The 13,611-nt window shown below is 39.3% G+C and overlaps 1 protein-coding gene across 2 annotated transcripts in view; it reads right to left on the reverse strand.

The window, feature by feature from the left end:
- LOC141907503 (sodium-dependent proline transporter-like) overlaps positions 1-13,611 on the reverse strand; it is a 32,760-nt gene that overhangs the window by 15,133 nt on the left and 4,016 nt on the right. Inside the window, exons 1-6 of one of the 2 annotated variants that reach the window (XM_074797166.1) lie at positions 11,834-11,903; positions 7,429-7,654; positions 7,026-7,157; positions 1,121-1,270; positions 674-866; positions 104-236 (exon numbers count right to left, since the gene is read on the reverse strand). In XM_074797166.1, the coding sequence (XP_074653267.1) occupies positions 104-236; positions 674-866; positions 1,121-1,270; positions 7,026-7,157; positions 7,429-7,654; positions 11,834-11,872 (873 nt within the window). In that variant the 5' untranslated portion in view covers positions 11,873-11,903. Of the gene's footprint in view, positions 1-103; positions 237-673; positions 867-1,120; positions 1,271-7,025; positions 7,158-7,428; positions 7,655-11,833; positions 11,904-13,611 lie in introns of those variants that run through there. The other variant, XM_074797165.1, reaches the window with a different exon arrangement.

The following is a 13,611-nucleotide window of genomic DNA, read 5'->3' on the forward strand; positions in this document are numbered from 1 at the left end:
ACTGTAATATCTTAGAGTTAAGGCACCAGAAAGAAACTGAGACTGGCGTTTACGTTCAGAAGTGGATAGAAATGAAAACCTGAATGGGAATGGAAATACCGACCTTGCCAGCTGATTTGATGCCTTTTATCAGACAAGCCCCGACGATCATCCACGCCAATAACAAACACAAGACTAGTTCCCATTTAATGCCGCCGAGGTCGTGAATTCCGGGCGTTATATCCAATACATAATTACTGAAAAATTCAACAGAAATTTTAGTTAACATCATCATATTAAATATCTCGTGTAAGTTTTGAGACTCGAACTCCTTAGTCCTGATTTCCTTTGATTTAAACCGCAATCAAATCGTGAGAACAGTAGAATTGGGTGGCCTATATCATTTGACTAGCATTTTCCATGACCATTCCCCGACATGCGTGTTATTTTCCATAATTACCAGTCAAATACGTAAGACATAGACGGAAACTATTTGATTTCTATGCGTGATTTAACTATCTCAATAAGTTTCCCTGATTCTTAGCTTTTTTCTTCTTTTAAAAAATTCCCCGACTATACCTGACTTTCTTTAAAGAGAAGAAAATTCTCTGACTCTTCCCCATTTTCCATGTACAAAAGTGACCACCCTGAAGAACTGAGCACCAAGCATCCCTTAATCTTTCCGATAACTTACTGGAAATACTCATCGGACGGACTCGTCAGTGATTTCTTCTCTTTGCTGGCGACGTCTTCGATTTTAGAAAGGTTTTGAACCAGCGTGTAATTGTGTAACCCGTACTCGGCGACCGTGTAACAAGTTCGATTATACCACGTTCCATTGTGAGTGGTACAGTTTTTCTCGAACGACAGACCCAATAAATTACATTCTGCAATACGAAACATAACATTATTCATGAAGCGGAGAATTCAAATTCATTAAATCTCCATTATCTGATGATGACTGAACAGAATTTTTATATATATACATAATAGAAGACATGTTTCAGTTGCTCCGATCACAGGGCATTTTACAAAAATTTGCAATATTGGCATCCAACCTGGCTTCTCTACTATACCCTCCCTAGTTGGGTCACACTGGCCAACTAATTGCAGACGCATGCAATGAACTAACTATACATACCTGGAGTGTTCCAGTGGTTTTCGCACGTACTCCACGGTACGCCCGGCAGGTTAGAGAATGAGGCGAACAAATAAAACAGCGTCCAAGCTATAATCATATTATAATATATTCCTACGAAAAACGACACTAAAAACATTCCCCATCCTATACCTGAAACGAGAGAAAAAAATTTTAGATATTTTTTTATGTGTGTCACTAAATTCTTAAGCGGAGGCTAATTAACATTAGGGCGAATGGGACCATGAGAAAAGATATTCCAATGCAGTCACTAGGTCTCTCTGTATGGTTGTTTTTTCTAGGGTATCTAAATTCATTACTGCTTTCTAGGAAATACTTATGCCGTCAGTCAGTCAGACAGACATATAATAGCATCCCATTCACAAATTACTACAGATTTTTTTTTAATGGCATTAGCTGAATGAAATACATGTATGTTCATAGTAAGAATTGTGCCAAACAGGCTAATGCCGGGTAACCTAATTCAGCTGATAAATAAAAGTATTTTGCTCGACTGTCTGTACGAGGCTACCCCAAGATTTTCGAATACCTACATTCAAGTCTAACCTGGAGATGGGTATTGGAAGGATATAAGGAGTTTTGAAGGGGCATTAAAAACGAAAATTTCAAATTTCAAGGAAGTGTCTGCTTCCCTTACACATCCCAATTACAGTAGACTCCGCTAAATCGGTGCTGTTTATCTCATTAAACCATGAATTCAGTGGTTTTATCAACAATTTCTATCCTTTACACCACTAAACTCAGTTTCAAATTAGGTAACCGCCTAATTGGGTTAAAAAAATCCTGGTCCCAAATGTGCCAATTTAGACATAGTTAACTGTAAAAGTGTGCAAACATTGCTAAGTGCCCATTTCTCAAAATTGAAGGAGTTTTAAAGTAGTTTCAGGGAATGTACTCAAATTAAAAGAGTTCCAAGCACCTTCCAAAGCATTTTCCATGAAGAAGGGGTTTCAAAGGAATGAGGGAGTCTCAGGGACCCTAGCAAAAGAAATTGAGACTGGATAAATGATAGTCATAGGCATACACAACGGGCACAGGCAGCCACTCCAATGTAACCGGCAGCCGCGAATCTTTTAGTAAAAGTGCCTTATAATAGCGTACTGATAACGTATTTCATTTGCAAGAGGGAAAGAGGATAATGGGCTTTATGCGAAATGACACAAATACGGTACGTTCGATCAGTAAATCAATAAAATCTATCCGCGTTTAGACAAGAAACATCCTCGATTTAGATTATTAACGGAAAGTTATTACATGGATGAACCGACACATACAGTGGTCGTGTGCCATCTCTCTTTGTCACAGCTGTTTTCACTAAAACTACGGGACCCATCCACATACCATTTATATATTTCCAGCTGTATGTAAGTGTCATTGATCGAAATATGAAATTCACATCAATCGAAAATCGGCCATCGGAAACCCTTCCCACTATTATTAACATCACAACCATCTCAAAATTGCCAATTTTCAAATTTCACTTAAAAACGCAGTCAGTCCTCCAGTCTGTGTTTTTCGGCTAGTACCTGTGAGAATTTACGGCACTATAGGCCTACTCTAGCAAGTCAAGCAAGGAGCACACTTTTCTAAAATCAGTCATGCCTGTTCTGGTCGAGATGATAGGAATACAGAGGGGACTAAAATCCACTGGAAATACCATCGATCTAATAATGATGATAATAATATTAATGTAGGCCTACTTAATATAGCCTTAAAACCAGCAAAGCCACTCAGAGCGCTTTTCATCTATTAATGTCTCTGTCTAAAAAGTGGGCATTTTAGCTGCTTCCTAAAATGAACGATGAAGTGATGATGCAAAGGCCAACAGGAATGTTGTTCAAAAATTTTTGGGCAATGTCGGAAAACCTGACGTTAGATGCCGGGTAAACGTATACACGCATATATTTAAAAAAAATAGCTGTGTTTAAGTGTGAGTCGGACATTAGTAAGGGATTTAACGTTTAATCTGAATCTAATACCGCGTTCGTATTGATCAACAACTACGATGCACGTTTTACAGACACTAGGCATGTTCGCTGTCTGTCTCATATGTGTGTGTGTGTGTGTGTGTGCGGAGACAACTGCGCAGTAAACATTACACGACATGACGTCAGTACGCCTCATCATCATCATCGTCTTCGTCACCCGTATGACAGAAACAACAACAACAATAATAGACCTTCTCGTCTTCCTCTTCACCCATACCGTCGCTGCCACCGGTTAATACGATTACGACTAACGACACGCTGCGCGCGCGCTTTTAAAATCGACAGTAATCATTCATCGATCGACCGGAGTCGCGGCGAGCGGATATTGATTGAATCTCGCAGCGTCTTAACTTTCTTCTTCTTCTGCTCGTGGGATTGACGTTGGCACGTCGCCCGCGCTCTCGTCATCAGTTTACTTATTCCGCCGACGCACGTATATCGTGACGGCCGAATAAAAACACGTCTGGCAGACGTCGGTTATCGATGGAAAATCGATTCGAGCGATCAGGTTTTAATAAACATAAACAAGAGCCCCACGGGGCACAATGGCCAGCCTGTCAGATTTGCTTTTTATAAATGATGTAATCTGTGGGTTATATCTATCAATATACACTCCCTGCTCAATATCATTTACATAGTAAAATCGTGTGTTAACACAGACAGCAGGAACGAATGTAATATAGAAATACTAAGTTATTGTATTGTGCAACGCCCCCTGGTGGCCATAAAAAAAACCAATGAGCTTGAAACTCACCTCGATCATAGAACATGTCATGAGCTACAACTTTCCAATTGATTATAGTAGCAAAATATGCTTAAGTATCAATTATGATGTGGAAAAACTTTTTTTCCACCTACGAATGTGTACTGATGACCCCAAGATGGCCGCCAAGTGCGTCATAATTGCCTGGTCAAAAATACCCTCTCGGATATAAAAGATCCCTTTCCAAAGAATAACCATTACAAATTGCAATGAAACATGGCGCACCATTAGAAAGCTACAGTACTCAGAATTCAGGCCAAAATTGACATTTTTGGGAACAAAAAAGGTCACAGTACGGCCATCTTGAGTCCGATCGACTCAATTTTTCACATGCCGATGGGCCCTCGGGGGATACAAATATATACGAATGATCAAGGTTATTGATAAAAGTGTCTTCAAAATTTCCCTCGAAAACTTCAAAAATGTGTAAAAAGTGCTGATTTTGGCGAACAACAATGGCTGCCAGTCGGCCATCTTGAATCTGACAGGGCCAGTTTTTGGCCTGAAGATGTGTCTAGGGTAGATACACGTATAAAACAAATATCAAGACATCACCTTGAAGCGTCTTCAAAACTTTGGAACTCTCACGAACTATCTAGATGGTTATCTGTCGACCTCAATAGCTTCAAGACCCATCTCAAAACAACTTTGTTCCATGCAGCATACCATTAACTCTTGGAAAGCGAATTGTATTTAACATTTTTTGGCAGAATAAAATTTGATAGAATTTGCAATTCGGGCACATGGCTAATTAGCATATCAAGATATATACATATCATACACCCGATTTGGTAAAACCTTTTTTTCGCGAACCTTGCGCAATTGTCAAGGATGAATTTTCTGTAGAGCAAATAAAAATTCCTCCCAAACACCAAATCAACTAAAGATTTCATAGAAATCGATCTTGAAATACAATTTTAAATCTTAAAATAAAACCCGGAAGTAAAACAGTAGACGATACCGCGGATTCACGTGAACACCTGATTTCTGTAAACGAAATGTTGGTTGTGACAAAATTGTTCAGACGGTTTTAGGTGGTAATAAGTACGGAAACGTAACGACCATGGTCGACTTATTCGATGAAATCAGGCCTATGTGATATCCAAATTTTGACTTTTTTATTCTCCAGACCTCCCTGATATAGAAATAAAAAATTTTGGTGGTACGAAAGTGCAATCACAGCGCCGACGGGGACAGAGCCGTGTCAGAGATCGGCGGAGTGAAAATTGAGGTGGACGAACACGAAGAAGTAGGCTATTGCGCTACTTGAATCACGAAAACTCCTGGCGCGGCCCCGACGCTTTTCGTTGATTAAGTAATACAAATATCATGCAATGGGTGTTCACAATCTACCGCTGGTATTTACCGGATTTCAATATCACTCCAAAATTCAAAGAAACCTTGAAATATCGAACCGGAACACTTCCGGTACTGTAGATATCCGCGGCTGCCCAACCGGGAAACTTATTTGTTTCAGTAGATATTGATAGGATCCATCATCTTCACCCGTCAAGGGATTCGAACCCACTAAGCTAAAGCCATGCCAGAATCGGGTCGGGCCAATCACAGCGCTTGTAACAAACCACATTAGGCTTCTGTGGAATTTCCCAGTAAATGGGCCAATCAGCGAACACGTAGCGAACGCGGAAGTATTGTCGCGTGTTGATACATGACGTCATGCGCAAAAGCGCCAGTAATGAAATCGCGAGAAATCACGTGAACAGCTGCTGATATTTTCAGATAAACCAATCACAGGGAAGACACAACTTCCTGATTGGCTGATAAAAATTGAAATTTTCCCGATTTAACTTTCGTGAAAAATGCAGAAAACATTTTTATGAGACCCTATTTCAAAATTCTGCTCGCTACGATTCCGAGAATGGATTACGCTTAAATACGTGATTTGTTCGAATATGCCCTCACTTGGCAAGCAAAAGAGCCTTTTGCGTGGAAACCATGTCATTTAAATTCGCTCCATTTGTATAGTAATAGGCTCAGCCTACGGCTGGCCTAACTAGACAGAGGGTTTCGGGGGAGATTTTCTGAACCAATCTAGCCGTAACAAGATTCAAGGCACGATCGCGCGACGGAGATTTGGATCGGGACGAATTGGCAGGGATCAGGCCCGAGTCAAATTTGGTCCGTGTGCGCGTTAAACATGTTAACCATTCTTAGGATACTTAACAATGCTTAGACAAAGCGAAATGAGTCATTTCTGGAACCCACACGCAATAATCTGACCCGTGCTAAAATTTGGCTTGGGCCTGGTTGGGTCAAATTTGGCACCCATGTGAACAGTTGTTCCAGGCCTTATTTGGCACTTATGATAGCGGCTTTACATCGCAAAGAGCTGTCAAATTTGGTGAACTTCTTACTTTAGGAGGGCGGGGATGAATTCTGAGATTTAAACTGTTTTCATCAGACTTATCGGAAATAGAATTAATAGATAACATAACATCGAAAATTTGAATACACAGAACTGCATGTCATTTTAGCAACGTGTATCAAATAATCGGAAATGCTTTTGTCCTTCGCTATGGCAATTAGTCAAATAGAACTAATTCATGCTGGTCATAATAAATTATCAATTATGTGAACGTGAATGTTTTTCATGCCAGCATCGACGCATTGAAATGCTTTTTTTTGAAGATGTGAAATTTCGTAGTCATCCTAGCACTTAATGAATAAGAATCAAAAACATGAATTGAGCACCAAGGCCATAGGTTTTTTATCATCACCTCTTTCTTACTTCATAGCTTGAAAGAAGGAATGCTCGGGTTGGCCAGTTGGAAACAGCTCTATATATAGTTATCTTATCTAGGGAACTATGTTGTTGTGATGTATTACCTATATATGTATGACATACATAGCATGTAAACAGTCTGCTGCTGCAGTGCTGTTCACCTCACACGTACATTTATACCTACCGGATCTTGCCAGGTAACGGAACAAGCTACAAGTTCTAAACTCGCGAAAGAAAAGTACACACACAATTCCCACCATTACAAGTTGTTTGATAGCAGTAAATAGCATATCATAGCTGCATTATTATCAAAACCTGTAGTACACCCTGGGTCCTTGGAGAATCATACCTGTAATATGTAAACGTACTTCGAGAAGATTGGGAGCTACTGACCTTGGAAAAGGGGACTGATTTTCCATATCGTCACGACGCCTAAACTGGCATACTGTCCGAACGCCAACTCCATGAAGAATAAAGGAACTCCTGCTAAGGCCAACATGATTACGTACGGAATCAGAAACGCACCTGAAGCATCAAACAAGAAAAGATATGTCAGTCGAAAATCGAGCTGGGGGCCGATTGCTCAAAAGTTGGTTATCATAGTTAACTGGTGGACAAATTCCATTATAACAATGCAAATTCAATTGCCACTGTGGCATTCATCCACTGGTTAGCTCGGACCAAATTTGAGCAAACCTGCTGCCCTTACAGATAAAATATCATCCCCCCCTGGATAGAACAGACGCTCTCAATGATTTGATGAGCCGGTTTTGCTCTAAAATCATATATAACGCACCTCCTCCGTTGCTGTAGCACAGGTACGGAAACCTCCATAGATTCCCGAGTCCGACCGCGTAACTTAGACATGACAGTAAAAAGTCTAGTTTTCCCGACCAGTTTCCGCGATCCTTGTTTTCGTCCCCGCTGAGATTCGAGCCAGTGTCCGACACGTTGTCGTCGTTTCCAGGCGTTTCAACGTTGTTGATATCATGGTTTGCTTTCGGGACTGCATCAATTTCACCCTGAAATTATACGAAATCAATATTCACAGTCGAGATACGAGTATACATAGGGTGTGACAAGAGAAGATACGCCAATTGTGACTATGGTATACTGTCACTAAGGCGTTGACTATGATTAATATCAGAAATACATATTTTGTTAATATAAATAAGGCATTCTAAAATTCAAGCAGCAGTCATTTTCTTATCAACTTTGAAATAAAGTTCTCGCATGGCTCAAATACACAACTCAGGGGCCAGTTGCTCAAAAGTTGGTTAAAGATAACCGGATAAATACCTTGATAGTAACAATGAACTTTTAATTGTCGCTCTAACCAACTTTTGAGCAACTGGCCCCCTGCTTATGAACATGAAGCGAATGAATGAGTAGATAGTGTATGGGTTACCAAAAGGGTGTTACATATTCCTGTGGTGAAGAAAAACTATCAGGCCACGTACTAAATTGCAACGGTTTTATGTTCTCCCAGTTTGCAAGAGGTTATTCATATTCGCAACTTGTATTTGCCTGTTCACGAATATGAAGTTTATGCATATAGGCCCCTAATAAAAAATACTATGCATATTATCACTATGCAAAATACAAACTAACAGACTTAGCAGCTTTTTACAAATACGCCTACGTAATGAACCAAACCATAAGGTGCTCTGCATATCAGTTACTAAATATGTCATATCTTGGGTTACATAACTAATGAGCAGGCATGTATATTTCAATGCAACAATGAAATGACCTGCAAACAAACGTCTGATCTAGACTGAAGACAAGTTTGCCTGAGTCAAAGTTGAGACTAATTAATATATGCTAAGCATCATTATCATTCATCTACCCGGAATTAAAAATTCTCTCTGGAAACCATAACAGTTATAAAGGTACACATGGCTGTAAGCCAGAATAAAAACAATATTTGCCGAGACCTAGACAGACAAAAATGTAATAAATACAATGTAGACAATGACTATATATGCGATTATCGCTGTAAACTAGTCAAAAGTTCATTCAATTTTTCTACGGTTTGATACGACCATCCTGAATGATAGAATATCATAGAAAAAACAATATATTTCATAGTTCAGGTTATCACAGATACCCGGACCCTGTTACAGAGTTCAAGGTTCCGATTTGGATCGAGATTTCATTCAGCGAAAATGAACGACAACTCCAACCTCAAGAGAATAAAATCCAACTCACAACTGCGGAACTGGATCAATAACTATACAAGCCTGGTGGAGGTGAGGGGTATACCGCATGAACTGGATCCGGATCAAAAACTAAATACTTAGCGATCACAAAATCTTGACTATGAAACAGGCCCGTGACCAAGAATTTTTAGAGGGGCAGTTCTATTTCAAGAAAAAAGGGCACTTTTTCACCATAAAAAGGAGCACATTCCTACTAAAAAAGGACAGATCTTAAAGACGAGTACCTGAGTCAATAATTTGAGAATGGGTTACTCTTTGTTTTCCAAAACCATGAAAATTATATCCAAATTTTTCAAAACATTTTTCGCACCGACTTTTTGGAAGGCACTTCGTAACAAAAAAATATGAGGGGTTTGTTCACTAGCCTGAACCCCCTGTCAGCTTGGGCCCGAGAAAAAATGTTTTTCATATAGTCGGCAAAGACATATTTCCACCAGTTACTAATAATTGAGATAAGGACATTCGTACACAGCTGACAGTTATCCCATACCAAATTTGAGCAAATATCAGGCTAACAGACCGATAACATAGTCGCCCCTATATTATTAGTAGAGAGTTATTTCAGACAGGAATTGGTTAATATGGCCGCGTTTAATAAATATGATTACTAATTACCAACCACGTATCTATTCTACTGATAATAAATACTGAACTTTTCAATGTTGTCAATCCCGGTTTGTTTACTGTCACTATATCTCAGTGAAGAAGACTCGTAAACAAAATCAAAAATCTCCACCCAAAAATAACTATGAGAGTAAGGCTAGATAGAAACTACAAATGAATTATTCATCAACTCACCGCGTCCGGAACTTTTGAAAACGACACACCCTTACTGATGGTAAGCGATGCCCGGCGCGTGGACGGTATAGCGATACCTATAGACTTCGACATCGTCGCTCCGATATTCAATTCATTTTCGGTCAAAGCTAAGCAATTCGTACGAACGAAAACAACGCATTACTTAAAATACGACTCGGTTTTCTCTAAAAATACACCTATCAGTTCATGTATGTCCGCACTAACAGGTTTGCGAATAACCTTTCACCAAACACTGGCCACTTGATCATAACTACCGGGAGTACTTCACGCTGTGGTTACGTCTCTTGAGAAGAGATCTTTTTATTCGCTAATTGAATCAATTCACCCCCCAAAGATGTTCTCGGCGTATTTGTAAACAGACTCCTCCGCTAATTTCGAGTGAAATCCCAATTACGGATTAAATTGATTTCCCAGTTTGAAGCTAATACGTCTCAGCACCCTTTAAACTCATTCACAAATAACTGGCGAGATACCAGTTATCATCAAGTTAGTGACCCTTATAAATATAAGCGCTTAATATAGTAAAAGATTAAAAACTTTGTCACGCCACCAGGTGATAAAGTTGTGAGTGTAAACAGTTCATTGATCTCATAGTCAGAAATATGACCTATTGAGATAGCTCATTCTTACCCGCCAATCAAAACTGAACTGATAAGCAACGCACTTTGGGTACTAAGAGGGAAACACACTTGGCCGTCTAACGGCAAGAAGCAAATAGGAGTGTAGAAGAAATGAATGAAGAACTGCGTAACCTAATCTGTAATACGCCATACTGAACCAAAAAACCCATTCACATCTAGATCTAACGCATACTTGAGTTCATTCATGGACTTTTACTTCTTTTTTTTGTAACCGCAACACGCCCCCTCTAACATTCAACATTGGTAGATGATCTCTTAATGAGAGTGTTGATAAGTCCTTTCAGTTGTTCATTCGCAGGTTCAGTTATATTTATCGCCACAGGTCTCATTTGACATGTTCAGTTTAACGAGTGGACTGGAAGAAATGGTCCGAATATTGAATAGGCATTGGGGCCAACCTTGTTTTTTAAAATACATTAAAATGCATGTGGACGAGTCTGATTTTAAAGAATTCTATGGGTTAGGTAGGGCCACCAGAAGGTGCTTTGTGGAGACCCAACATATACTCTTTTTCCCTGATGTCTGACCAATAGAAAAATGAAGGATACATCGCTGCAGGTTAACTCCCGATGATAAATCAATTGGAAGAATGGTAATTAAGTGTGGTATAATGGAACAGGGCTTTGAAACGATGCTGAACCCGCATGGAATCATTTTTTCATATATCCGTAACGTCATTTCAAATGAAAAAAGAACGCAAATCAAAACTTGCGCAAAAATAGCGGGAATAAAGATTGATGTCACGATGATGAGAAATGACTGCAGTCTGACGCAGTTACAGGTCACCGTGATCGATAATCTGCCGTCGCAATGATTTCTTCTTATTGGCGCGATGCCAGCCAGCTCTCTAAAATCAATCGATTTCGTACTTGCGCGGCAATATCAATCTTGATGCACCCATCGTTGAATGGCAAGATGGCGATGCTGTCACAGAAACAATTATTCTCAATCGGAATAAACTTAGGACCTAATTGTGTCTCAGGTGAACTTTTCTTGGCATACAAGAAGGTATGTCGTCGTCGCCTTACAATACAGATCACAAGCGTTTTCATTATTGTGGCGAAATATTAATTTCCTTTCAAACGTTTGAAACGATTCCCGCAGACGTGGAATTCCTTAACGATACAATAGAAAATTGGCTTCTACCCAAAATACAATAACATTCCTCTAAACCCGAATGTGACCTTATGTATGTATAGCGATATTTGGCCCCCTGTAGTTTTGAAAATATAGTAAGATTATTATGAAAACTGTTAAAACGCAACCATCAAGCTGAAGAATTTTGACAACTACGATCGAGACAGTGAGACAATAAACCAGGCAAATTCATGTTGTCAATCAATCGAATGTCAAAAATATTTATATAATGTTTGAATGTCGAAAACTCACTGAAGGAAAAATAGATCACGTTCAATAGATTGCCAGGCGAAATAGTTTCGCCCGGCAAACTTATTTTATGATTTTCATAATGATTATCGAAAACGAGCAATTCGCGGAGACATCTTCAACAACAACCTACCTCATTAGCTACATCATATACCAGTTTATACTGGGCCATACCACTACAATTATTGAAGCCACACGTTATCCGAGCAATAACAAAAGTTTGAAAAGTTGATGTGAAGTGGAGACGACGACGACGTATTGAGGTACCATCATTCGAACATATTTTCACAGCGCGCTGCAGGGTTTCCAAGAATTGTCCCTTGCGGTAACAGGTGTCACTGTATACGGGACATTTTTACCATAGATTTATTACATTTATATAGTTAGCACGGCGACAAAACCATATCAGCTGTCTACAGACTACTTCCATACATAGACACGGGCCGGCGGCTGATGGAAAAACAGGCCACGCTGAAAAACTGATATAACGACTGAACGCAACACTACTGCCAGAAGTTTGCGCAAGACAGTAACAATTATGCCGGAAATTTCTGTCTTCGAAAAAACACTGTCACGCTGTATCACTATTTAAATATGGTAAATCATAGCAAATAAAGAATATCGTAATAGAAATCATGAATATACGTAAAATGTCAAGTTATCCTAGTTTCCCATTACAGACGCAACATTATCCATTTACCAGAACGAAAATGTCAGACGGGGATAAAAAGTTTCAAAATGATAATACACGCAGCAGTGAGACCAACTGCTGCTTATTAGTATTCTTCGCACGAGGAGCAGGAAAGAAGAATATCTGTTCACATCTACGAGATGAGGGATGGGAAGGGAGAGAGTTCGGATGGATGGATGGCGGGCTCGTTTTCTTGCAAACACTGCATTACATCTAGCATAAAATATCAGCGCTCCTCCGCAGGCAAACATGCAGACATAAATACTTATTCCCCCACAGACATGTTACTTTCTAAGTTCACCTGACAGAGGAAACATACTTTTTTTCGGTTGCGTATGTATGTATGTATGTATGTTGGTAGGCAAATTCTGTCAAGTACATAGCAACTGGATTTGTTTTCAAAACCTCTCAGTTCAGTGGGAAAACAACGATCGATCTCACTTCTTCGCAAAGTTTAGTCGAATTCTCTTCACATTGCACTCAACGCACTAAAGTGGCCTCAAACTTATTCTCGACTACTAACTCAAAAAAGAAAATTCAACAAAAGAGCTTTAAAAATCAGCGAAGGGATGATAGGACGTTAAATAACTTAGCTTTCAGGACCGTTGGTTCCTGGATAATTCCATGAAATGAGCAGCACCAAAACCTTTATATGAATATGAAATTAAGACTGTTTTCAAATCTTTGTAAATGATGTCCTTATATGATCAGTTTAACAAGTGGTATCCATTTTCGTTCAATCATTTAGAGAGAGAGTTTCTATGTCACTTTATGTCAAAGAATACATGAAAGATCGAGCATCATGTGTACTTTACACGAAGATGACGCATAAGGTCATTAATAGGTCACGTCGATAAACAGTAAAATACAGTCGATCCCGCTTGTTTCACAGTATTCTCAAGAAAAAAACAGGTACGGTACAAGTATGGTAGGAAAAAGCATGTTTTCATCCATGTGGACCAATGAAATGCTATCTAAAATCCTATTTCTTTAGGTAGCAGGTTCAAACTCGACTACATGAACTGCTGAAAGTGCAATGACATGATCATTTACAAGAAGAAATTGGTGATAAATCTTGCTCAGACCAGTTCATAAGGTGTTCTGAGCTTATCACTAAGAAAACCACACTAAGGGATTGTCATCTAAAATGGACAAATAGTAGATATCAGGAATTATCTTTGTTTGGTCAATGACCAATACGACTAGCTCAGACAGGCCTG

This window comes from Tubulanus polymorphus, chromosome 6 (assembly GCF_964204645.1).
Source record: "Tubulanus polymorphus chromosome 6, tnTubPoly1.2, whole genome shotgun sequence".
NCBI classification, from domain to species: domain Eukaryota; kingdom Metazoa; phylum Nemertea; class Palaeonemertea; order Tubulaniformes; family Tubulanidae; genus Tubulanus; species Tubulanus polymorphus.